General features: G+C 45.9%; 1 protein-coding gene across 7 annotated transcripts in view; it reads left to right on the top strand.

The window, feature by feature from the left end:
- Positions 1–24,843, top strand: part of FOXN3 (forkhead box N3) — a 320,301-nt gene extending 295,458 nt beyond the window's left edge. For all 7 annotated transcript variants that reach the window (XM_081154994.1, XM_081154998.1, XM_081154997.1 and 4 more), the window contains 2 exons: positions 4,928–5,033; positions 18,264–24,843. In XM_081154994.1, the coding sequence (XP_081011120.1) occupies positions 4,928–5,033; positions 18,264–18,804 (647 nt within the window). In that variant the 3' untranslated portion in view covers positions 18,805–24,843. The remainder of the gene's footprint in view (positions 1–4,927; positions 5,034–18,263) is intronic.
- Positions 24,844–26,291: the final 1,448 nt, after the last annotated feature.

Here is a 26,291-nt window from a genome sequence, read left to right as displayed (position 1 = left end):
GTCTTGTGCCATAGACTTTTTTTAGGTCCTCAAGATGATCACATTCAGGTCACAGCCGGGCTGCTTGATCTGAAGCTCCTTTGTGTGTGCATGTTGCTTTCTTGCTGGTTAAAAATAAGGAAGTTTAGAGTCAGTCTGTTAACTTAAGAGAAAGTGGTTGATTGATTGGCCCCGGTGCTGATGTCTTGGGCACCTGGTTCCAGCAAGTTGAGCGTCTCAGGTGTGTGTCTTCTCGCCTGTGAACGCTGAGTGATGTCACGAGAGGGATGGTGCTAGAGCCTGTGCCGGTTCCAGTGAGTCGCAAACCCAAGCTAGACGTCCGTTTCAAGTGTCCAGTTTCTTACTGCATTTCTTCTTTAGCTATAACCTAGGCATCATCTAGTACTTTGGGTGATAGACTTTAAGGGGAAATACAGAGTAAAAGGAACGGAAAGATAGACGTGCTCGTGGAGATAGGGCTGAGGAATGGACCTCGTGCTCCTTTAGGGCCCCAGAATCAAACGTGGACCTCAGGACGCCTTCCTCACACCTTTAGACCCCTGTGATCCGTCTTCAGAAGCTGTGTTCCTGACACACCTGCGGTGGGGACAGAATGGAGAAAAGGTGGGGGAACAGTTCTGCATCACAGCTGGTCTCTGGCAGCCAGTGAGCACATCCGCCATCCCGCCGTGAGAGCACCACCGGTAATGAGGACCGAGCAGAGCCGGGGTTGGCAGAGGCATCAGTTGCAGCTCATTTAGAACAAGCTCCAGGATTCAGAAGAAGAGCCTGGCTTCCATGCCAGAGCCTTGGGAGGCTCAGGAAATAGCTCAGGGAAAGCCTGTTAATGCTGTGGGGTAGCTCTGGCCCTGAGATTCTCTGTGAAATGAATCCTGTTCATTAATCAGGAGGATATTTTTATGGATGAATGCAGAGTTAGGATAACTACAAACAGCACAAGACACTGGAAGGATTTCCCAGTGCCCTGACCCCATTAGGCCCTGTGCCTTAGGTAATTAATAAGAGGGCGTTAGAGAGGTGAGATGGGACGGTGGGAGGCTGAGCATGGTGGTGGCGATGAGCTTACAGGATGGGCCAGCGTCTGAGCTAAGCCATTTATGTACTTTGTCTTAGTTAATCCTCAGAACAGTCCTGGGAGGCATGTTTATGTATAAATTACAGATGAGGAAATGGGGTGCTCAGAAAAGTTAAGGCACTTGCCCAAAGCCACAGAGCTGGTGGTGGGGCAAGACTGGACGGGAAGCCATTTTGCCCCGAATGTCCTCCTGACAACTGTGGGATCCTTCTTCCACAAGGCAGAAATGAGACAAGGAGCCTCAGAAGCACCTGGTCTCCAGTAGGCTGGCTTCCTCAGTTTACCTTCCTGTCGGGTGTCCCCTGATGCTGAAAGGTTCTAGGCACTCAGGCAGAGGACTTTGGGCACAGGGCACTGTCCTTGGGGCTGCTTGTCTCCTTTGACTGGCAAATGATTCAATGGATATGCCACAGTCCCCAAGAACATGTGCTCTGCGACTCCCCTCTACTGTCTCCCTGTCCCAGGGTGTCTGACAGGATATGGACAGGGGACTAGGGCCACCTAAGAGCAGTTGGTGCTCTTTCGGCAACTCTATGATCAAGACGACGACCAAGTCCTTGGCTTTACTCTCATTTTGTGGGGAGTTTTTTGTTTTTGTTTGTTTTAATCTTTACCCAAGGATATGTTTTTATTGATTTGAGAAGAGAGAGAAACATAGATCAAGTTGCCTCCAGTATGCCTCCCAACTGGGGATCGAACCCAAGACCTAGGTATGTTCCCTGACCAGGAATCGAACCCAGCACCTTTTGGTGTATGGGACAGCTCCAACCAGCTGAGCCATCGGCCAGGGCTCATTTCATTCTTAAAGGGCTTTTCAGCTCACCTGAAATGGAGAGAGCATGGGCTGCCTCAGGATCGCTCTGTGGATGTTGATTGTGTTGGTGATGACAATGATACAGATAACTAACATATAATTTTCTAAATAATAGTGCTTTATTAACTCAGTGAAATCTCCACATACACTGTGAGATAAATACCAATTTTGAGCCCCATCTTAAGTAGGTCTTTCAGGCAACACAGGCAGTAAGTGACAGAGATGGGATGGATACCCAGGTTGTCTGACACCAGGGTCTGGTTCTCAGCCACTGTGCATAAGACCACATTCCTCCTCGGAACACTTTAATGGTTTTCGCAGGGTCTGTGGGATAAATTCCCAAGTATATCTCATTCCTGCTAGAACTGGATGCTTTAGCAAAATTACTTTTTAGTTCTTGTGCACAGTGTGCTTTTTATCACTTCCAGGCCTTCTATGTGTCGTTCCTCTGCCTACAGGTAGTCTTCCCAGATACCCCTTACTTTGGATTAGGTATCTCCACCCTTCATGCCTACAGGCTCCCTGCACCAGTACTTACCTTAGTATATTTTCATTACTTCTAATTCTCTTTCCGTCCCTCTTAATGGTGGTGACCCTGTGTTCCCTTCACCTAGTACATAGTGCAGGTACTTGTAAAAGATTTAATCCACTAATTGATATGCTCTGTATATGGGACTGTAATAATTTTTACTGGCAAGAATTATAACTGTGGTGTGGGTTTTAAATATTTATTTATTGGGTGGCCTGTTCTACCAGACTCGTGTGCTGCTCCTGATGAGGTCCCTAGTGACTGATATATTGGGCAGTATTCTCAGAATTAGACCGACTGTGGTTATCTGACCACTTTGATGAGAGTACCATACAGCAAAATAACTGAAAAACCCTTTCCCTCAGTCCCCAAAACAGACAAACAGAAAGCCTGTCCTTCAGACACATTCACACTGGAGCTCCTTTTGACAAACCCCAGAGCTCTGGTTTTGCATGTCTTCCCTTGAGAATTCTTGGTATTTTTCTCTTATATTTTCCTCCTGAAGTATGATGTTCTTACATTTAGGTTTATGATCCATTTCTAATTAACTCTCATATGTGGTATGAGGTTAGTATCAAGGTTCATTTTTTTTCCCCCAGAAGGCTGTTCAGTTGTTCCAATTCTCCTTTCCCCCATGGCGCTGTCTTGATGCTTCTGTCAAAAACCAGCTGACCACGTGTGTGGGTCTAGTTCTGGATTCTGGTTTGTTCCATTGATCTCTATGTCTATACTTACGCCAATACCACACCGCCCTTGTAGCTTTATCAGAAGTCTTGAAAAAAGATCATATAAATCAGGTTATATAAATTTTAGACACTCCTTATGGAGAACTCATCAACTAAGTAAAGTCTGGTAATTAGCTACAGTATTGCATTACAACAGGTTTGATGCTTGGAAGATACTTGGTGAGTCTCCTGCCTTAGATGATCTATTATCTGAAATCAGGCTAATAGGAAGAGACAGGTAGGAGTTCTTGATCTAATTAAGCCTGCTCTCACCATTAAATATGGTAAGAAACAGCACTCGTTTTAATTTTATCTCGTCCCACCTTTTGTAAAACCCAGTAACAAGAGCCTTATGCAAACCTATAAGACAAATGGCAAAGATACTACCAAGAGCTCCAGAATGCCCAAGGAATCAGCCTGTAAAGTTGCCCCATGTCCAAGGGTGGACATTCACCCTATGTGGCTAAGGGTTTGGAATATTTATGTAAATATGCTCTTAGAGATCTAAAATTTACATGAGTAAAAAGTATGTATGTGTTTTGTAAAAAGTATTTGTTCTACATAAATAATATTGGCTTTAAAATCTGAATATCCAGAGCGGTTTCCATTTTGGGATGTATGCTTTTCTAGATTTTTCTTTTTTTTGGCATGGTCTTTAGAAAGCACAATTTATTCACCTTGCCTCTGTATGAGACTGTGCCAGGGGCTGCAGGAGCACAGCCAGAGCTCTGGGGCCTCTTAGGGTGCCAACAGCAGAAGGGGTCCTCATGAACACTGTTGCACAGGAGGAACTAACATTAAATCCAGGTGTGCCAGTGACCTCACACCATGAACGCCTGCCCCGTAGACACTTGGAGAAGTGCTGGTAGGTGCCATAAGGACATTAGCTTGGACCAGATGAGACTGCTGTTGGTCGGTCAAAACAAGTCAGGTATCAGGAGTTTCCTGTGGTTGCCCTGTTACACTCACACTCGGACAGAATCGGGTGGGAGTGAAGCCACTGTGAGTGTGTGTGGAAAATGGACAGGATCAGATGGCCACTGGCGAGAAGGTTGGCTTAGGGTGGGTTAGGTTGGTGGTTAGAGGTGGGATGGTGAGAGGACCCAATTGGAGCCTCAGGAAGGAGCAGGTGGGGCCTCCAGAGTGGGCCCCGGGCAGCTCTGAGGCCGGAGAGCCTGGCTGTCAACACTTTGTTCCCAAGGACAGCGCCAAGCAGGGGCCTGTCGGGCAGCGGGGACAGTGGGAGCGTGAGCTGTGTTGTGAGCACTGAGGCACCACGGAGCTTGTAAAATCAGCTGTGCTGCTACTCGGCTGTCTTTTCGCTTGCCAGATTGAGGACAGATAGCAAGGTGTCCCCACCCTCCGACCGTGACTGGAGACTCGTTCCCTTGTGTCAGAGTTCCCGAGATGTTGTTAGGGTCCCCCTGGAGGTGGAAGCCTCTTTTCAGTAAATGGAAGAAAATCACATTGGAAGCCCACTCTCTGAAACTCGCCTTCTTTTAACGAGGCGTCAGTAACTTGTCGTAGCTGCTGGCCTGACCTGGCTGGCCGACTCTTTCTTGAGGGGCGGTGCCTTCCTCTGTCCGTCTCGCTCTCTTGGCATCTTTGTGGGTCTCTGTCTCGCGCGTGCGTGCGTGTGTGTGTGTGTGTGTTTCTTTGCCTCTGCTTCTCTCTGCCTTTGACTCTCTCTCTCTGCAATTTTTCTCTCTCTCCCTCCACAATGTCTGGCTCGGAATGAAGTCTTCACAGTTGAATTCACGCGCGGTGTCTTCTTGCCTTTCCAGTTCCTCCAGGAGTGATCCAGAACGGGGCGCGGGTTCTGAGCCGGGGGCTGTTTCCTGGAGTCCGGCCACTGCCAATCACTCCCATCGGGATGACGGCCACCGTGAGGTAAGGGGGGCCCTGCTGGGCAGAGCCTGCCTGGGGGGGGGGGGGGGAGGCATCGTGTGTCCTGTGGGGGCCACTTGACGGGATGGAACTAGCCTCTGAGTCAGGAGTGGGGAACCTTTTTTCTGCCAAGGGCCATTTGGATATTTATAACATCATTCGCGGGCCAGACAAAATTATCAACTTAAAAATGAGCCATGAGAAAAGCTGCTAGATTCATTGAATTTCGAGTCCCGCCTGCGGTTGCCTTGGCAGGGCCAGACCAAGTGACTGTTTACAGCCCACAGGCTGGACTTTCCCCACCCCTGCTCTAAGGGAATATGAAGAAATTGGTTCTCCCAGTGTTGGAAGAACCACAAAGTGGATTCAGCAGCTGCTACAGGAGCGAGTTGTTGCTGCAGAGATGAAAGAGGCATTGCGAGGGTGATAGAGGAACAGGAAACACACAGGAAGGGCATGTCCCTTCTTCCTCCACCCCTTCCCAGTGTCTCTGTGGCACCCCCTGTTGTCCAAGCCTAATATGGATCAGGTGGCGCAGCAGAAATGTGGCTGACACAGCCCAGCGCCAGCCCCTTTGCAGGAAACACTGTGGAAGGGTGGCTTTGGGTCTGAGTGACAGTAACTTCCTAATGGTACAACTTGCTCAAAGCCTGCCCACTCCCAAAGCACACGTCATCTAAGAGTGACCTTCCTGAGGCCATAGGGGTTTGGAGCAGAATCGCTTCAGTGAAATATCCAGCCAGTTTGCAGAAGCTAGACAAGGTACCATTGGCGTGGAGATCACCGGCTGAAGAAAACCACAGTGCGTTCCCAGCACACCATCCATATTCCGCACCTCCCACCTCAGTTTTAAGAGAAATCGGGCGGAGATGTGTTGCAGGCTCTGTAAGGCAAGGACCCTTGCTGTTAGTACCTTTGCCCTCTTTATATCCTCAGTGCCTGGCAAGTAGTAGGCGCCGAGATGCTTCTAGAAAAAATGAACATACCCGTAGCTAATTAGGTATTTGCAGAATCAGTGTCTGTGTAAAACTCATTAAGAACGGTTTGGGGGAGCCTAGCCAATGTGTTTCAGTTGGTTGGGGGTCATCCAGTGCACCAGGAGGTTTCTGGTTCCATTCTCCGTCCAGGGCCCTTCCCTGAGCTGCGGGCTCGATCCCCAGTAGGGGGGCATGCAAGAGGCAGCTGGTCTGTGTCACGGTCTCACATCGATGTTTCTCTCCCTCTCCCTTTCTCTAAAAAAAAGTCAATAAACTAACTATCCTTTAAAAAAAAAAAAGAAGAAGAAGAAGTGTTTGGGGAGAAAATCTTGTTTTGCTCTTTCACATTCATTGTAATTTAAATTTCTTTTTAGTTTGGCCTGTGTCAGTAGAAGCAGATTCGGCTGAGGTTAAAAGGAAAACAGTCTAACAGAAAACAACAGCAGATGTCCTCTGCCAGACCACGTGGCGGTGACCGAGGGTGCCTGGGGGGTGCAGATGTTTACACGGGTTGAGGGTCACTGTCCCTGTCAGTTCAGCTGCGGCTGGAGGGAGGGCCAGGGAGTCATTAGCACCCACTAAAGACCGATTTTCTCCTCTGCTTCATGTGACAGGTCTTCTGTATGAGTCTAAACGACTTCTCCTTAAGTGAAAATATTTGTCTTTCAGAGATTTTTTTTCCCTCCACTGAGTGGCAAAGGCTATGTTTGTTTGTCTTAACTCTGAAACCATTATTGACATAGATGAAGTGTTACTTTTATTAGCTGATCATTACACAGCTCGTATTTGCTGGGTTCCTTTGCATATAATTATGATGTGAAATCTCCTTGTAAAAGTATCTGTCAATAGTGTAATTGACTTTACAGTGTTGACTTTTTACTCAATAACCTCAGAGATTGGCCCATCCTTACATGTTGGAAACCTGCTTATTTTTAAATCTGCCTGGGCGTGGAGTCCTCAAGACACATTATCCTCAAAATAACTGCTCACACATCTTAAAGTTTTATGCCTGTGTCTTCTGGTGCTTTCCCAGTGAAATTTCTTACAGAGAATACATTGAATGAAGCAAACAACTGTAGCCCTAGAAGAACTATTTCTGGCCCTCTTGGGAAACAGGAGCCCCAAGTTTCTTACATCCATAGCATTATGGGCTGCCTCCAAGGTAGGGGTCCTGGATCTGGGCCACCTTGCTTTCAACTATTAGGGTTCTTTTTGACCCCAAGTAACCACTCAGGTGGCAGAGAGGAATTAAATGTCCAGGGCTTGCCAGAGGAATCAGAGAGAACTGATGGGAATGGGGTTCTTCATAGGACAACAGAGCCCAGAAACTGTACAGACAGGCTTGGGAACCAAATTTCCTGGGTTTGTATCCTATGGCTTTGTGATCTTGGTCAAGTGTACCTGGAAAAATCACCTGCCTCATGGGTGGTTAGGATTAGCAGTGATGTGCCTCGCATGTAGTATGTATTATGCAGGTGTTCAGTAAATAAGGTGGAAAAACAACCCAATTCAGAAATGGGCAAAGAACTTGAATAGACATTTCTCCAAAGAATATATACAAATGGCCAGTAAATAAGCACATGAAAAGATGCCCAACATCTCTAATCATTAGGGAAATGCAAACCAGAACTATAGCGAGATACCACCTCACACCCATTAGATGCTACTATAAAAACACACACACAGAAAATAACAGGTGTTGGCAGGGAAGGGGGAAAATTGGAACCCTTGTGCACAATTGGTGGGAATGTAAAATGGTGTAGCCACTGTGGAAAACAGTGCAGAAGGTCCTCAAAAATTTAAAAACAATTCTACTTCTGGGTATATACCCAAAAGAATTTAAAGCAGGGCCTTAAGGGGGTGTTGGTACATCCATGTTCATAGCAGCATTATTTACAGTAACTAAAATGTGCAAGCCACCCACCTGTCCATCACCAGATGAATGAATCAGCAAAATGTGGTCTATACATACATGGAGTATTATTCAGCCTTAAAAATGCTGACAGGAAGGAAAATGCTGACATATGCTACAGTATGGATGTACCTTGAGAATATTATGTTGAGTGAGATAAGCCAGTCACAACAAGACAAATACTGTGTGAGTAGTCACAGTCATAGAGACAGAAAGTAGAATGGCGGTTGACAGGGATTGGGAGGAGAGGGAAATGGGGAATTATTGTTCTAATGAGGATAGAGTTACAGTTTTACAAGATGAGTTCTGGAGATGGATGGTGGCGATGGTAGCATAGTATTGTGAATGTCTTAAAGTCGGGGGGAAAAGTAAAATTAATAAAGTGGAGAGCTTCATGGATATATCCAGCCTGCCCTCCATAGACCTTCCCTGGTCTCCCTTCCGAGTGCCCCAAACCCAAGAAGAAGGCTTAGATTTAACTTATTGTGCTACCTTCAGGACAGTGCACGTTTGGGGCAAAGCCGTTGGTTTTGAGGAGGGATGGCAGGAGTCAGGACTACAAGTCTAACCCATAGCATGTTATAGAATTATAAGGAGGTTCCATGCGATCACCATCTAAGGCTGCTTAATTTTATTTGAATCTCTTAGGACCTCAAGTGAAAACTTTAATTTTCGTAGAACATGAAGCAAATCAGGAATTAATGGTCCTATTATAATACAAAACATTAATATTTAAGGTCCTGTCAAAACAGAGTCATCAGGAAAACCCATCTATCAGCCTAAGATCTGCTCCCGGGCACTGTCTTTGTCTTTTCCCTTGAGAAGATGTCCGTAACAAGTTTAGAAAACCAGCAACTTTCGGAATTAAGATCGGATGTGGTCTCATTATAGAACTTGAGGGGAAATTTACCATTGGTCCTTTTTCTGTGTTGTATTTTGTTTTGTTTTTAAAGACCAAGCATCTTTCAGCTTTTGTCTTCTGAAATTGTACTATTCGTGCAACTGTAAGACACTCATGAATCCACCACCCAACTGAAAAATTAAAGCATTACTGATACCTTTTGTCTTTCCTGAAAGGTAACCACAGTCCCAAGTTTTGTATACAGGGTAGGGCAAACGTAGGTTTACAGTTGTTAGAATCTGAAACACCAGAGTTTATTCTATTATTATTTATTAATTGTTGTATTATTTTCCATAAGAACAATTGTAAACCTACTTTTGCCCCACCCTGTATACTGTGTCCCTGCTTTTCAAAGTATTTTTGATATTCATAAACTCTATGCTGTTTAGTTTTGCTTGGTTTTGAGTTTCATGTAACTAGAACCATATATTCTATGTCTTTTCTAACTTGCATTTTTTTACTCATTATTAAGTTTGTTGTGCTGCATGTAGTTGTAATTGAATCATTTTCGCAGCTGTATAATATTCCATTCTGCAACTATACCACAGTTTCTTTTTTAAAGAAGATAATTGAATCATTTACAGTCCTTTGTGGTTACAGACAATGCTGCTATGGAAATTCTTTTACATGCCTCCAGTTTCATGTAAGATGCACATTCAGGTGTGGTCTGTTGGTTGGTAGGGTATGTACGTGCTCAACTTTACAAAATAATTGTTTCCTGAAGTGTTAGTATCCATTTACACGCCTACTGGCAGAGTGTGATGCTTCCCATCCTCTGCATCTTCACAGACATTTGGAACTGTCACACTTTTTAATTTCAGCCAATTTAGTGGGTATGTAATGGCATCTCATTGTGCTTTAATTTCCATTTCCCTTGTTACTAAAGATGTTGCCGTTTTCTGTATATTTAATTGGCTTTTTGAATGTGCTCTTTGATGGCTTCCCTGTTTATAATTTTGCTCATTTTTCTATTGGGTTATTTCTCTTTTTCTTATCTTTCTAGTTCCTTGTATATTCTAAATATTAACCCTTAATTGACTGTATTTGTTGCAAATACATTAAGTTTGTGGATGGCCGTTGCACTCTGTAATAGTATCTTTTGATGATCAGAAACTCTTCATTTTCATACTTATTAACCATTTTTTATGAAATCTGATGTCTTAAAGAAATTTCTACTCTGCGATCATGTGGTCTTCTATAGTTTTTCTAAAAGATGTTAAAAGTTTTTCCTTTCACATTTAAGTCTGTAATTCACCTGGAGTTAGTTAATTGTATGGTGATTTTTTTTCCCCCAGCATCCTTACAAAATAAACCGCCTTAGTAATTTTAATAGTTTGTTTTCTATACAGAATGGTGGGATTTTTCTTTCTAATTCTTATCTTTTATTTTTCCTGTCCTATTGCACAGTTCAGGATCTCTGAGTAAAGTAATGATTTTAGACACCTTTATGTTGTTTCTTATTTTAAAAGGAACTGTGTTATTGATTCACAATTAATAGAATGTTTGTTATAGGTCTTTTAGGAAATATACTTTATCATAGCAAAAGTTATATTCCTAGTTTGCTATGATATTTTATTATGAATGGTTAAATTTCATTTATAAAAAATTTACTTCACTTACGATAACTATAAAAGTTCCCTTTCATTGTTTTATTGTGGTGAATTACATTATAAATTTTCCAATTTTGAATAAACCTGCAATTTTAATATACCTGCTTATGATACATTATATTTTTTACACATTGCTAGAGTTGGTAAGGTAATATTTTGTGTATGAATTTGGCATTTTTGTTTATGCCCCATGTTTTTCCAGTGCTATCTTTATCTTGTTTTATTGTCAAAGTTACATTATTCTCAATAAGTTGAGGAGTATCCACTCTTAGAGTCTTTGAGTTTATATAAGATAGGAGTTATCTATTAATGTTTGATGGAACTATGTTGCAAAATGGTCTGGGGCTGATGATTTCTTTGTGGGATGATTATTGACTATTAAATTTTTAATGACTGCAGTATGGCTTATTTTTTATTTCTTTTTGAATTCCTTTTGGTCACTGCAGGATATCTGTTTCACCTAAGTTCTCAAATATATTACCATAAAGTTATGCATAGTGCTCTCGGTCATCTTTTTAAATATCTTCTGTCGTTACATCCCTTTTGTGTTTGTTTCATTTTATCATCTCTCTTTTTGCTTAATCTTGCCACAGTTTTATTTGTTTTTCTCAAAGACTCAACTTTTGGGTTTTATTAATTACCTGTATTTTGTGTCTGTTCTCTGCTTCATTCATTTCTCCTATTTTCTTTATAATTTTCTTTCTTCAGATTTATTACTTTTTCTTTGTCTGGATTGAATACTTTCATTTTAAACTTTTCTTTTTCTATAAAAGCTTGAGATTATAATTTACTACAAACTATTCCTGCTTAGTTGTATCCCATAAGTTTTTATACCGATTTCCATTTTGGGTGTCTTTGACCCATAGGTATTTAGAAGTGTGTTTTTAAATTTTCAAACCTAGGAGGTGGTGGTGGTTTCTTGTTTTTGATTTAGTTACCTCTCCAACATTGATCACTAACTGCAGTGCAGTGTGGTCAGAGAATTGATCTGTAAGATAGTGCTGCTTTGGAATTTTGGGAGACTTGCTACATGGTCTAGTGTATGTCAGTTTTTACTATAAGTATTCTAGGTGCTTCAGAAAAATGTGCCTTCTCCATTATTAGCACATGCTCTGCATACGTTCATTAGATCATCTCTTCTGTGTACTAATTGTGTGTGAGAGAGAAGGGGGGCTCATCATTTGAATACAGAGCATGATGTCTTAAAATCTTCCATTCAGTGTGGATTTCACTGTTTCTCCTTGTAACTCTTCCAATTCGGGATGCTTATATTTTCAAGCTACCTTATTAGGGGTATTCATATTTAGAGCTGTTTTATCTTCCTGGTAAGTCGATCCTTTATAAATACTTAATGACTCTCTTTATATGTAGTAATGATTTTTTTTTTTTTTTTTTTGCTTTAAAAACCTGTGTTCTGTGGTTTTACACCAGCATAGCATGATCTAATGCTTTCCATTCTTTGTATGTTTTAGGTTTGTCTCTTGTAAACAGCATATGGCTTTTTGTGGATTTGTGTTCATGATCTTTACCGTTTAACCAAGATTTTTAGCCCATTTTTAATGACGTGCTTGGGTTTATTTCCGCTTCTTCCGCATTTCTGCTGGTCCCACTGTGTTCAGGTTCTTTTTCCGGTGCAGCGGTACTTGAAATTGATCAGGAGCCTCCTGCCCCTCATCACCCCCCACCCCCCACCCCCCTTTCTATGGTTTAGACGTTGGACATTTTCATTCTCTTCCTTGAGTGTTGATCCTGGAACTTTTAACATGAATAGTTTTAAATGTTTAAAGTTAATCAATGTCTTTAACCTCCTGATCGGTACCAGGCCCTTGGAATTCTTTAACTTCTGTTCTCTGCCTCCCAGGTGTCCTCTGCCCAGTGCTTCGGTTGTTTCAGTTTCTTTTCGTTTTTATGTCACTGGGGCATTATCGTCATGTTCAGTCACTACCCGATTGCATTTTCTTCGCTGATCATTTCTTGTTGCGTTTTAAAGCTCCTATTTTGGATCCCTTTCCTGAAGTATATTCTTACAAAGCCCTCTAGTGAGCATCTGCCTTGAGTTAAAACGCCGACTGCTTGTCTGCAGCGCGTTTGCCTCGCCCGCGTTCCTGGGAGACAGCGCCGGGCGCTGCGGGTTGCGGGTGTTTCCCGCGCGCTGGGAGCGCTGTTCCACTTTCCTCCGTTTCGCGGCTCTGTCCTCGGGGGTCCTCCCCGTGAGGTGTGCTGTGGTTTGTTTCGGTGACTTTTCGGTCCTTGTCTTTGTTTATCTTTAATGCCGTACAGTTTGGCTGTGATGTGTCAGGCACCATTCCTTTCTATTTAGTCTCCGTGGGGGTGGTTGGCTTTCTGAACCCGGGGATCGGTACCGTCCTCCAAACTGGGAAATGCTCAGCCGTTTTCTATTCAGGCATCGTATCTCCTCCGCGTTTCCTTTCCACCCTGGAACTCGAGGTAAGAGTTACAGCTTCTCACTGTGGTCCACATCGCCCGGCCTTTCTTTCGTATGTTCCGTCCCTTTGTCTGTCTCTGCTGCGTTTCACACGGTACCTTCAGGTTTGTCTTCGGTTCGCTGATTTCTCTCTCCCAGCTCCCATTGAGTTCTTCATTTCGGGGATTATATTTTTCATCTTTACAAATCCTCCTTGACGCATTCCAAAACCTGTCTTCTTAGTTTTAATCTGTTCTTCCTTTCTAATGTGTTTCAGTTCCTTTTATTTCATTGCACATACTTTACATTCTGTACGGAATTGTTTCAATATTTGTGGATTCACAGCTCAGAATCTGTAGTTTTGTTGTTGTTTTCTGTTGCCTGTTGCTTATGGTGGCTCATTTCTTTTGTGTTTAATGAGTTTTGGATTATGAACCTATGGTTCTTAAAATGTTATCTGTGGAAATTCTTTGTGGCCTGGGTTTAAAGTTAGGTTTTTCCAGAAAAGGTTAGTATTTTTTTCCCCCAGTAGGGCACCATTGGGCACTTTAAAATAAACTTAGCTTGTGGTCTTTGGTCCACACAGGAGAATTCTGGCTTCATACCCACAAGACTTCAGGCTTGTGGTTAAAAACTCTCAGGGGAGGCTTTTCTTGTCTCTAGTCCCATCTGGAGCTGAGGTGACGGCTGACTTTATCTGCACTGTCTGCCTGTGTAGGCAGTTCCTTTTCCCAGGACCCCATCGAGGGTGTCATCATTCCAGCACCCTGGCTTGTTAGGTGGTATTTTTACATTTATATGTTCCCAGTGGGATATTGGCTGATTTTAGATGAGAGCTTCTTTTCCAATATTTGCTTGAACTTAATCTGTGGAATTCCTTGTGACCTAAATTCAGGTTCCTTTCTTCAAGAGAGGATTTGCTTTTAAAACTTCTGCTGGGAATCTGAGGACCACTCTAACCCCCGTTGGGGGGCACAGTAACTGTGGAGCTGCCAAAATCAGCCCTGCCCCCGCTCCCTCCCGCCCACCATGAATTTCCACTCTTGTCCCACCACTGGGGTAAGCATTTGCTCCCAGGAAACCCGGCGTTCTTGGCTGTGTGCTGCTCACATTTCAGAGTAGGTCCCCTTTGATTATTTAATTTGTCACTTGTGTGTGTGTGAAGTTCTTTGGCACCTGTGTGTCTGTGTGGGTCTGAGAGATTCCCCTTATTCCAGTGGGCCCAGCAGTAACTGGAACGCATGTTGCTGTGCTTTTTCGGGACATTTTGTGTGATAGTTGGAGCAATGCCTTTGTAATGTCTTCTCTGCCACCGGCTGGAAGCGGAAGCCTCTCATCTCTTCTCTTGCTTGTCTTTCCTCCTGGGGTTGGTTTTGGACAGAAGCACTGCCGCGTCTCTAGGACTATATGGACAGTTCCATTAACTCTGCCTGCCTCTTTTCATGTGTTACAGAAGGTCAGCATTCTCGGGTAAATCCTAGGAAGGACAGCTTCCCCCTTGGTGATAGCCTCTAGGTTTAAAGCCACCGGTTCCAAAGAGAACCCTGGGGCCCAGGTGAAAGGTGGAGGCGACACTTGCCAACTAGACCATCATGGAACTAGTCAAGAACTGGTAGAGGAAACACCAGGTGGGCCCTCTCTGGTCAGAAACTGGACCTTAACTTGTTAGTTGCAGCATTGGTCCTTCTCGGCCTGAACCAATGTGATCCCTCACCTCTCTGCTCCCATCTGTCTGATGAGAGAATGAATGCCAGGTGTTCATTTGAGGTTAAAGAAATGTGGTGTTGAGGCCTAGTAAAATCAGGTGGCTTTAATCTATGCTAACATGAAACTGAGGATTGTTACATATAATTTCTGTTAAGCTGAAAAACTGCAGGCATTTCAAATGCATCAGGTTTTCACTTTAATAAGGCTTTTGCCTATTTCATCCAGAAATGTTGTCAGTGGGTGTATTGCTTTCCGTCTTCTTCATCTCCAAGGGAGACATGTCAAGTCCCTGCTTGACTCACCTTTGAGAACTAGCTGGGCCACCGCGGCAGGTCACAGGACTCCCCAAGTCCCTGTGAGATCCAAGCTAGGGGTTAGGGATCGCTGTCGGCACCCAGTGTGCGTCTAGGCGGTGTCAGGGAGCCTGCCTTGCGCAGCATTGGTCTGTGAGCTGTGGAAGTGACCTTCCTTCTGTTCTTTCATTCCCATATCTCTGTAAGAAGTACATCTTGGTTTGGCTCCAGCCTGTCTTTATTTAGTGCCTCGCTAATGCTTGCTGTCTCCTTTAAGAAAGAGAAGTTCTTAGGCCCGGAACCTCTCCTCTCGTAATAGTGTGGAGCTAAAATGTTATATCATTGCTTCCATTCTCCCACTCCCCATTCCAAATTTTATATTTAAATTTTTTTTTAACCTGTGGAAAGAGAAGGGAAAAGCACATTACACACCGTATGCCTTTTACCTAGATTCCCTGAGAATTAGATTTTTGCAACACTTGACTTATTTCTTACTCTTTTGCTCTCATGATTCCCTGGGCCCCTCCGTATATGTTCAGGGAGGTATCATTTTCTGCTTAACTCAGGTAGTAAAGTGAGTCATAAGCCCCGTGTTATTAAAAAAGGAAGGATTCTGAACTGGATTGATTTTTCTAAAAGCCTAACATAGCCCCGTTTACTCGTCCAAGTGTAGCTGGGTTCATGATGAAACTGTTTTATGCTAGTTTATTGGACTCGTTACTGAATTTTTAGATTTAACAGTAGTTACCCGAAACAACAAAGATCAGGAGAGCCATTCTGCGAGGCTTTATTTTCATTTGCTCTCATGACTATTAATAGCTACCTGTGCAATTAATTCCATTAACCAAGTTTCCTATTTGGTAACACCTCAAAGGAACCTTTTCCTAGCCACTTTTATGTTACCCAAGACAGCCAAGAAGCAGGAAATCTGCAGAAAATAGATCACGGGAACCGTTCCCCGAAGCTTAGGGACCGTGCTGACAGGCAAGCCCCTGAAGAATTTCTCTCCTAGGGCCTCTTTGCTCCTATTTTATGCTGCATTCCCAGCGTCTCCCCAGCCAGAACAGAAAGGAAATGGCTGCACTCAGGGTAAGCACGTTACAGCAGTGAGCACCTGACCAGAGCGAGACCCGGTCGCTGTTCTCCCGTGCCTCTGAGAACTGCCCTCTGCTTGGGGCTTTTCCTTTTTTCACACTGCCCTGGGAGGGAGAGGGCATGCTGAAGGTCACTAATAAAGATGCTGGCTTGTGAGCCAGTGTCTGTCTGTCTCTGTCTGTCTGTCTGTCTTGCAAGATAGGCTCTTTCTGTAAGGGGTGTGGGAGGTGGCGTGGAGCTGGGATCCTAGAGTACAGGACAATCTGGGGCCCTTCTGGAACCTATTAGGACTTCATTGTGCAAATGCACACATTGTGATCGGTGGGGTTGGTCATGGTGGTCTGGAAGCATCTAGCAAAGGTTGAGTGTTAATACTGACCCTCATGCATTTTGCTGGTATGCATTACCACCAGCTTAAAGTTAGCAGAACCCCCAGAGGAGGGAGACTCCTTGACCTTACTCCCTGCTACACCGCTTACAACAGGGACTCTCCTCCCTTTCACCTGCTACCTGGGCTGCAAGCAGGGTCTTTCTGAGCCTCGAAGCCCACAGAGGTGGCAGGAGAGAAAGGGGACAGGCTCACAACTGTATCTCATTGGTGGGCCTAATGGCCCTTTCCACTGGCCATGTCCTTAGGAAGTAGCTGATACTTGTGTTGGTTGAGATCCACAGTCACCTTCCCAAACATCCTGCTCTTCCACACAATTCCGTCTGCTCCTGTACTTCTCTCCGTTGTGTGTCCACTCTGCCTGGCACAGCGCTAGCCACTAGGGACATATCAGTGACGGGTCCCTGACATATGGAGCTGGCACTCTAATGGGAAGCACAGACGTGGAACAAGTCATCACATGATAGTGGGGACTTCTCCCTGTGGTGGACTTAGACTTGGGGTTGTGTAGGAAGGAAAAGTGTGTTCATGTCGCCCAGATCGCCTAGAAATGTATCATCAGGTGGATGAGCTTACAAGAAACAGGGCCGGTGAGGTTCAGTACAGCATCTCCTCCTGCCCCAAGCCTTCAGCCCTCACGTCCAACTTCAGAAGTCATGTCTCTCAGACCTTTCTCTCGCGCCTCCTCTGCCCCCTCCAGCTCTAAGTAACCCTTGCGGATTCGCCTCTCTGCTTGCCGACCCGCCTCTCTGCTTGCCGACCCTGCTGAGCGCCTGCTGTGTGCCGGGCACCCTCAGAATCACGGCGCTGTCCTGACGGAATCGGTGCCGCCTACCCAGGCCTCAGCATCCCAGCCCTCGCTCTGAGGGCAGGCGCCGGTCCAGACACCTGCAGGCATCCGCTCACACCCTTCGCCCAGTGACCCTGTGAAGTGGGTGCAATTACTGCTCCCACTTTGCTCATGAAGAAGCACAGAGGGGGTCAGCTCCTTGCTGGACATAAAGAGACAGAATAATCAGAGGTGTGAGGAGTGCTGTGGGGCCCTGATGGGAATGGAATGTAAGGCAGGGGACCGAGTCGTCGGGAAATCAGACAAGAGTGAGAGCTGGTCTGGTGGGGAGGCTAAGAGCTCGAGCTCAAGAGTCAGACTTTGGTTCCGATCCTAGGTCAGCTGCTTATTAGCTGTGTGGCTTTAAGTAAATCACTGAACTTCTCCAGATCTTCCTCGTGGCATCTGTACAGTCAGGATGCTCACGTCCACGTTACAGAGTTCAGCGCAGTCATCTCTGCCGGTTCGCACGGCGCCTGGCAGGTGCTCCCCTTCTGTGGTCTAACCGGGACCTGCTTCTCTGACTGTCAGCGTCGTCTGTGTGCGACCCATCTCGGCCGGGAGCCTCCCCCAAGACCCTCCCCAGGCCGTGCGTTTATATGGGATGTTCCATGACTATCTGTAGAGGGAATGAATGAGGGAGGGCCGCAGGGCAGGTACCCCTTTCCCTCGGCGCGGGGTTCAGCCTCCGACAGCAGGCTCCGCGCGCAGCAGCTTTGGAAGGGAGCGGGTTTCTCTCTGAAGTGCCCGCCGCTGTCGCCTGGCGGTGCGTGTTCCCCAGTGCTGGCGGGCAGGCGAGCCCAGCACAGCTTGATTTTTACGGTTTCATAGAGGAGACGGCGTTCCCAGCGCTGTCACTTCAGAAGAGTGTTGTTTTGACGTGTCAACCGCGCACGCTGAGCGAAAACGCCATCGATGGGAGATGAGCGGGGCAGGCGGGGGTGTCGGGGCTTAGGGCCCTGTCTTCAAAGCAGAGCCACCTGCCGCCCTGCGGTTGGCAGATTGCTAGGGGGGCTGCGGGTGTCTCCTCGCAGGGGCTTTATTTTAACGCGTGTCCCCTTTGTCTCCCGTCCCTCCCGCTGTGCCCGCCCCGCAGGAACGGCCTCGGCAGCGGCAGGACGCGGACTGAGAGCGAGCCCTCGTGCGGGTCCCCGGTGGTGAGCGGCGACCCCAAGGAGGACCACAACTACAGCAGCGCCAAGTCCTCCGCCGCCAGGAGCTCCTCGCCCGCCAGCGACTCGGTCTCCTCCTCCTCGGCCGACGACCACTACGAGTTTGCCACCAAGGGGAGCCAGGAGGGCAGCGAGGGCAGCCTGCAGAGCCACGAGAGCCACAGCGAGCCCGAGGAGGACGACAGGAAGCAGGGCCCCAAGGAGGCCAAGGAGGCCCTGGGGGACAGCGGCTACGCGTCCCAGCACAAGAAGCGCCAGCACTTCGCCAAGGCAAGGAAGGTCCCCAGCGACACGCTGCCCCTCAAAAAGAGACGCACGGAAAAGCCCCCCGAGAGCGACGACGAGGAGATGAAGGAGGCGGCGGGCTCGCTCCTGCACTTGGCAGGGATTCGGTCCTGTTTGAACAACATCACCAATCGGACGGCAAAGGGGCAGAAGGAGCAAAAGGAAACCACAAAAAATTAAAAACAAGTCACTGATTTGTTTTGAACTTACGGCCATTTGGTTTCAGCATGTCAGGAGATTTCTAATGATTTGTGGCAATATCAGCAATTTCTTTTTTTTTTTTCTTTTTTTCTTTTCTTTGTTTTTGGTTTGGTTTTCTTTCTTTTCTTTCCTTTTTTTTTTTTTTTTTTTTTTTTTTTTTTTTAATTTGCCCCCCTCCTTTGTTTCGGAACCTTGAGAATTTTATTTTTAAAGGAGATTGAAGCCATAGAACTCATTGACATTCAGCTGTTTTACAAAAGCCTCTCATTATCTGAAGACAAAACCGAAAAAGCCAAAATTACCATTGCTTCCTCCAGCTTGTCAGAGGCACGTGGCTGAATCCGCAGGGATGTCGGGGATAAGGCCACGGAATTACCCGTATTTGGCACCTACAAGGCACGTGTGCAAAGTCCTCAGCGATCAGGCCCAACCGTTAGATTTGAAAGGTCAGGACGTCCACCCAGTTGGGTTCACTGAGTGGTGTGCGTGAGGCAGTTGGGGAGAAGGAAGATCCCCTCCCCCCCAGGAGCAGCCCCAAGCTTGGGGCACCAGGCAGCGTGTTGTGCCGGGGAAAACCCTTGGCCCTGCCGCTCGGCCTGCCCCGGGGGGTCACCAGTGCTCTGTGCTTCTCCTTCGGGAAGCCGCCTAACATCCTCCGAGGTGGATGCTGGACCGTTCATGTACGCTGGGTGTCAATGACTAAGGAAAGGAAATGGGGTCAATTTTTAGTGATGCTCCTAATCATTGAATTCTGTTCTATATTAAATCGAGAGAATGTTCCACAAGCCATAAGCCTGAAGGTTGGCCCCGCGCGCACGCACGCACACACACCAGAGTGAGAGAAAACAGGCTGTTCTCTTAACTGCCCAAGTGAAAATCAAGTCCAAGAAATTACAATAGCTGTCAAGGAAGGAAATAATGGTACAGATCTTTTTCTGTCTGTCAAAACGATTTGATCTTAAGTGAAAACCAACAAGCAAAAAGCTACGGAAGCTGCCATTAGTATTGTGGTCTATTTTTAAAAGATGAAAGGCACATTGATGGACAAAAAAAAAAAAGCAAAATGTGGCAAAAACAAACAAACTCCTATACTGCCCTCAAAACGGAGTTTGCAGATGTTGTCAGTCAGGATTCATCTTTGCAAAAATCAGTGATTTCCACGTTCAGCCAGTGTAGCCAGCAGAAATTTCTGATCCACAATGCATGGATTCCTTCTAAAAGAAAAAAACAAAAAAAACTCACAAAAACACAAACTTTTTTTTATTCAAAACTAAAGTTCTTGTAAGGTAAATAATGTATTTAGCATGAAGCATGAATTATTTTCATATAAATATAGAAAATAGAGAAAAGGCTATGCCTCTAATTTTTAAGCCCTTAGGCTTAGAGGTTCTTTGGGTTTTCTTCTTTTTTGTTTTTTTGCTTTTGTTTTTTCCTTTAGTTTTATTTTGTTTTGTTTTTTCCCAGTTATCTTGTTTTGGTTTTTTGAAGCAGGTGTTTAAGGTTTAACCTTCTTCAGGGACAAATTCTGACTGTTGGGGAACTAACTCTGCAATATAAAAATATCTTCGTGTTCCGGTAGGGCCTGCCTTGTCTGCACTTCAGCCCCGACCCCCTCTGGTTCTCTGTTGAAAAGTGTGTCCTTTCTCTCTGTCTGGACATGTTTATCATGACGCAATAATTCGAGGGCAAACTTAGTAGTGAGTGTGTGTGATAGAATCACGAGAATTACGGGACGCTGACTTGAGAAAACTTGCGTCACCGCAGTCGGGTCCTAGGGAAAAGGCAGTGACTAATTATGCAAATTCGCCAGGAGAAGGGAAACACGCTAATGGGCCTTATTGGTTGAGGGTGTGAGTCAGGGGACACGCGAAGGAGGAAGCGGCACGGGTGTCGGAAGGACCGGCCCCGCGGTTCTCCTGCGACGCCGTCTCGCGGTGGGCCGGAGGGGCCGGCCGTCTCTGCCACCTCGGCACGCGTGCCAGCCTGGAACCGAGCCCGCCTAGACCGTGAGAGCTGAATTTAGATAACGGGACGATGCCGTGCAGCCCAGGAACTCCTCTTATCTTTGCCTAAAAGAAATGATTGGGGGAGATCCAAAGAGAAATCTCTAGAAGAATGTGATCTTCCACCCAGGTGGAGGGAAATCGTAAAACACAAAACAAAAGCACCCACTACCTGTGGCTCAGGATGTGATGGTGAGGGAGAGGGACGGAGGTGGGGTGGTGGTGATTTTTAAAAACGGGCCGGTGCGGAGCCCGGGGCCAGCTCCAGGCAGTCAGGGCCTCATCAGGGCAGTGGGAGCGTGTTCAGGACGCAGGCGCGTGCCTCCTGCCGCCTTCCCCTGGTTGCTGATGAGAGACCCTGGAAAAATCTACACCCATACAACAGGTTGACAGTTCGCTGAACCTGAACTCTTCCAGCATATTCATTCAGGGTGTCGATGGGATAAGAATGTAGTTTTGAAGTACTCTGTTCCCTCCATCTCACTAAACGTTTGACACCCTAAAAGCCATCCGCAGCGCTGGAACCCGAGGGACACTTTGATTTGTGTTGTCACCTGATCAAGCCCCGGAGATCTACCCCCAAGATAAAATGTAGACTTCCCTCCCGAAAGGCAGAGTAAACGTTCAGGACTGTTTCTGGCAGGGGGACTTCTTCCAATTAAAACCCCCACGGTGGGCTGTCTCCCCTCACTTCATTTTTCTAAAGGAGCAAAGACCTCTTTTAGAAAATAATAAAATGCAATGTGTGTGATTTACTTTTCTGATCTCTTTGAGAAATAGATAAATATCTTATAAAAGTGTGTTCTTAACTCCAGAACCACTCTTTTTGCATAAATACCTCATCGGGCAGCTTTCTAAGTGTTATTTTCCTGAGTTCCCTGCGCCCCTTCGCAGGGGCCGCTGGGAGACTTCCAGGGGAAACTTTAGTGAGGGTACTTTTTTCTATTTTTCTTCTGTTTTTGGAGGCATACACATTATGCATAACCAAAACAATGGCTCAATTGTGTTTAACTGTATTTTGATTGTTGAGAGAAAAAAAAAAAAGTATCGATGTGTATGTGGCCGTTTGTGGTGAACTCATTGCTGAATGAGGTTGTCCGTGTCCTCACCAAGCCAGGGGCAGGAGGCACCCTCTCTCACCCCCTCCAAGAGCAGTAGAGAATTTAAGCACAAGCCTATTTGTGAAAGAATATTTTGCTCAAGTGTAATTCAAGTGTAGTCTTGGAATTCCTTCCCAACGTCGGGTGTTCTTTTAGCTTCCACACTAGCCTATGTATTCATTAGTCTGACAGGTCGCCCGGCACCGTTCACGGGGTGCGGGGCTTTTGCTTTCATTTCTCCCGCGGGAGAGGTGGCGTTTCATGTGTCATTCCAGTATCTCGCATACTCACGTGGGGCGGGGGGAGGGGGATCGGGGAACTATAGCAATATTTAAAGATGCTTTGGAAAACAGCCGTGAACACTCAGCGCCGTGACATCCGCAGTTACTTGCTGTTGGCCCTCGGACACATTTAAGAGAAAGAGGCCGTAGCTCTTTCGTCTTAAATGACATACACATAGACAGTTATTTTTATGCTACTACAATTGTCTTATCTTTATCTAGTACTACGTGGAAAGGGTTTGTCTGCATCATAGATTTCTCCCAGCCTTATACTATACCATAAGCTCCTACTTGCCCTCCCCCCAGTCAGTAGACCCTCAAGAGTTCTTTGGTAAAGCTGCCTGTTGGTAAAACGAGCCAAACCCACCGTTAGAGGCTGGTTGGAGACAACTGTGGCCGAGACGGCAGTGGCAGGTTTCAGTCTTGGGTGGGGCTGAGTGTTTCAGAAGGAATGTGTCGGAGCCTTTCCCAGGAACTGACTTTTCTTGGAGAGGCATTCAGCGTGGGCACGGCAGTTACTATCGGGGGGCACCCTGCAAGAGGCCGTTTGTCTGAATGGTGCCCCTGCCTGAGGGCCAGCGTCGGACCGTGGGCTCTGTAGAGTACTGCCCGGATGGCTTCTGTGCCCAGCCCATTCCTGGGACACACCAGGACTGCTCACCGAGAGTGTGGTCCCTTGGCCTCTCCCGGAAGGGCTCTTGCAGAAGGAATCAGTTACGTACAAGTGACCTACATAGGAGGGTTTTCCCTACGGGACTGGATTTGATGCAATGTGACTTCTCTTTCCCTTTAAACTTGATTCAGGTTGGGAGTCCTTTCTTTCTGGTGGATCACAGCTGCCCAGATGTTGCAATTTATTTTTATGTTTCTGTAGAGAAGTATTTTTTTTTTTTCTTTCATCTTCAGGATTTTTTGCCACCAAAAGAACACATTTGAACTCTGTGTCCCCCTCCTGATTGTGACTTACCAGTGTTGACAGTTAAATCCTTAGTGTCATAGGTCCCGGCCCTCCAGTACTATATCAAACACTGTTATGCACATAATGCAGCACTGTGATCTAATTTAAATAATACTTTTTTATTATTTATACTACTATATATAATATACATCCACACTTTTGCTATATAACCTAAGTGGATAACCCTCTCTTAGTTACCTGCCAAACTCGGGACTTTGATTTCTATTGCAGTTAACACAGTTACAAGGTTGTAATGGTGTCTCTTTTTTCTTTGTAACGGAACGTGTAAATCAAAGTATATATATTGTGTGGTGTCCCTGTTCCCAGAGTTTCAAGGATTTGCACCTGGCATTCAGTGTTCTGTATAGACCCGCCCACCTTTGTGAATCCATCTGTTAACCCTCTCCCCTGGAGAGAGCACCTGCGCCGGGGGTTAACTGCTTGTCCCCTCTCCTGGTCACTTCTTGAATTAAGCACAGACTCGTCAGCTCGGTTGCTTTTATCATGAAAAACGCGCGTGACCTTGCCATTCTTCCACCGTTCCGCAAACAAGTGCTAGCTTCACCGACCAAAAAATTAAGGGAGGAAAATACGATTTTTAAAACAGTCCATCTTCTAACAGCGGAAACCGATGTGTCTATGGTGCTGTACCCTGCCGTCTGTCCTACTTTTGCAGTCAGACCTAGCGAAAGATCACTAATCACGTAACTGTGATGTGCTCACAAGCCCCCTTCCTGTCTGTTTCGTTAGCGTCGAAATCAAGACTTATTTATTGGGGATTCTATACAACAGTGTTTTCCACTGTGTTTCATTTGCGAGAGTGGAGAACAGCCTTCCCTGCTTTTGCAAATAATTAATATTCCATATTGGATTCTCGAAGACTTCGATATGGCGAACCTATCAAACCTAGAAATTGTATTTCATCCTTTCATGACTGTGGCCTGAGTTCCCTGACCCCCCCCCCCCCTCTTTTTTAGATGAAACTTAGCACCATTTCAGTTCTTTAAACGTTCAGCTTTTCCTGAGTATGTACGTCGAGGCCATCAAAGCTCATAGCCGATTCAGGAACCAGTTTCATGCCATGTCGTTCACACTCACTACTCTCACTGCCATGGTGAAAATGAGATATCTGTGTGTGTCTGGGAAGCATTCTACACTTGTACATTTTTTTTTATACTCTTGATTCTGTAACACTTCTGAGTTTTATTTTTGTTTTGCAGAAAAAATAACAGTGATCAAGCAATCAGAAGACCAACAAGGTTTACTATCAGTGCTTAGGGTCGACCGCCTGACCTTTGCTGGCCAATTGACCTACCTGGCCAAATTAATTGACTAGAGTAATAAGTTTTCAGAAGCCAATTTTCTTTTCTGTATTTGCTGTATGAAGCTGCCAATATCATGAGTAGAAAGGGGGAACCGTAAAGGAGGAGAGAGGCGTTCAGTTGCGCTCAGGTGGCGGAGCAGTGTGGAGGCAGGCAAATCAGCCGAACTTGAGGGCCTGGTGTGGCTTTGGAGGTATCCATCCTTGCGTTCTGCATTCTTCATATGTAATCATATTGCCAAAGACAAACTGTTTCATCATTTATTGTAAATAACACTTTCCCCCAGACCTACCATAAAGTTTCTGTGATGTATTGTCTTCCAGTTGCAATAAAAATTACTGAGTTGCATCAAGTGACGAGAAATGCCATGTAGTTTTTGTGTGCGCTGCGTCTCCATGTGCAAATGCTGAGCAGTAGGTGGGTTTCTGATTCTCACCTGCGCGGGGGGGTGCTGTGCTTTTGCAGTCCGGTTTTCAGGTCTCGGCTGCACAAGCTGTACCCATCCTCACACATGCTTTCCTTTGGGGGGGATGTCACACACCTTTCTGCAAATACCTAAGTGCAAAGCCCAGGGCTGGGCTCCCCTGTGGGTCCCGGGAATTCCAGCGCTGGTCTGCAGAGTTGCTGGGCAGCAGGCCTTCCTTCCGCTGCAGGCCTGAGGGCTATGGGTAAGAAGAGCCTGCCTTTCATTGGGAAGTTGTCAAGTGATAAACTAAAACTAGACTTTAGGACTGGAGCCTGCCAGCCTATCCCAGGGCCTGAGACTTTCCTAACCCTCAGGTTAGTCCAGGACTTAGTCCATCACCACTGAAGTACCTTCACCACCCAACACACACCAATAACCAGCAAGGAGCTGATGGGAGAGAGGTGGCTAGAACAAGTACTAGATCACAGGGTGCTGTCACCATGATGGAGGGTGAAGGGATGATAGTCTCTCAGAGCTTCGCTGGTTCCTTGTGTTACTGTTTTGTGTTAGTGTGCTCGGTAGATCTGCAGTCACCCTGATAGAGCCAGCCTCGGCCACTACCCTTCTGCTGGGTCCCCCTTCACTGGTGTCATCCGGGATGCCCAAGCTGAGCCTCCTGTGGTTGGGGTGTTACCATAGGGTCAGTGGTCACCTGGGGAACCTGTGTCTGCCAGCAATCCTGCCATCTCCATTTCCACTGTTGGAATCACCTTCAAAACTGGTGCGTGCCCCTCCTGGATAAATCTACAATATTTGAAAATAGTTGACTGGGAGGAAGAATGAAGTCATTTGGGTCAAATCTGATGGATCAAGTAGTTCACCAAATATTGCATGAGGCCAAATACAAAGTGTGGCTGCGTAAAATAGCCCATATCCAGCGTTTTCTGTAAGTGATTCTCAAAGTGGCTAGTCCAGAGACACCAGTTAGACTATCACAGTATCTATCTAAGGGAATTAGGTCAAAATAACACCCCAAGTTCTGATCTGACCTCCCGGGTGCATTGACCATTCCACAGAAAGGAATAAAAATCTGCCATTGGCTTGTTACCTGCAGGGAAGCCCTAACGGAGGGGCCTCTACACTACAACACGGTTTAAGTGAAAAGGGAGACAAGTGGAAAAGATTTAAGTAACACTGCATGATAACAGAAAACACTGCCAGCGAAGCCAAATTCATCATAGTAGTTGTTGCGCGTGATTTTCATTGATTTGTATGCTACTCTCATGAGGCAGTTCGCTTTTTTAATTCCAGAGGCATTCATTTGGCAGCAACTCCCAGTGACTGAGGGGTGACAGTGACATGTGGAGCCAGGCCTCAAGGGGCTGGAAAGCTAATG

This window comes from Miniopterus schreibersii (genome assembly GCF_964146895.1).
Source record: "Miniopterus schreibersii genome assembly, chromosome: 1".
NCBI classification, from domain to species: domain Eukaryota; kingdom Metazoa; phylum Chordata; class Mammalia; order Chiroptera; family Miniopteridae; genus Miniopterus; species Miniopterus schreibersii.
Note: the sequence above shows the minus strand (reverse complement) of the source record. Positions and strands in the feature narration are given on the sequence as shown.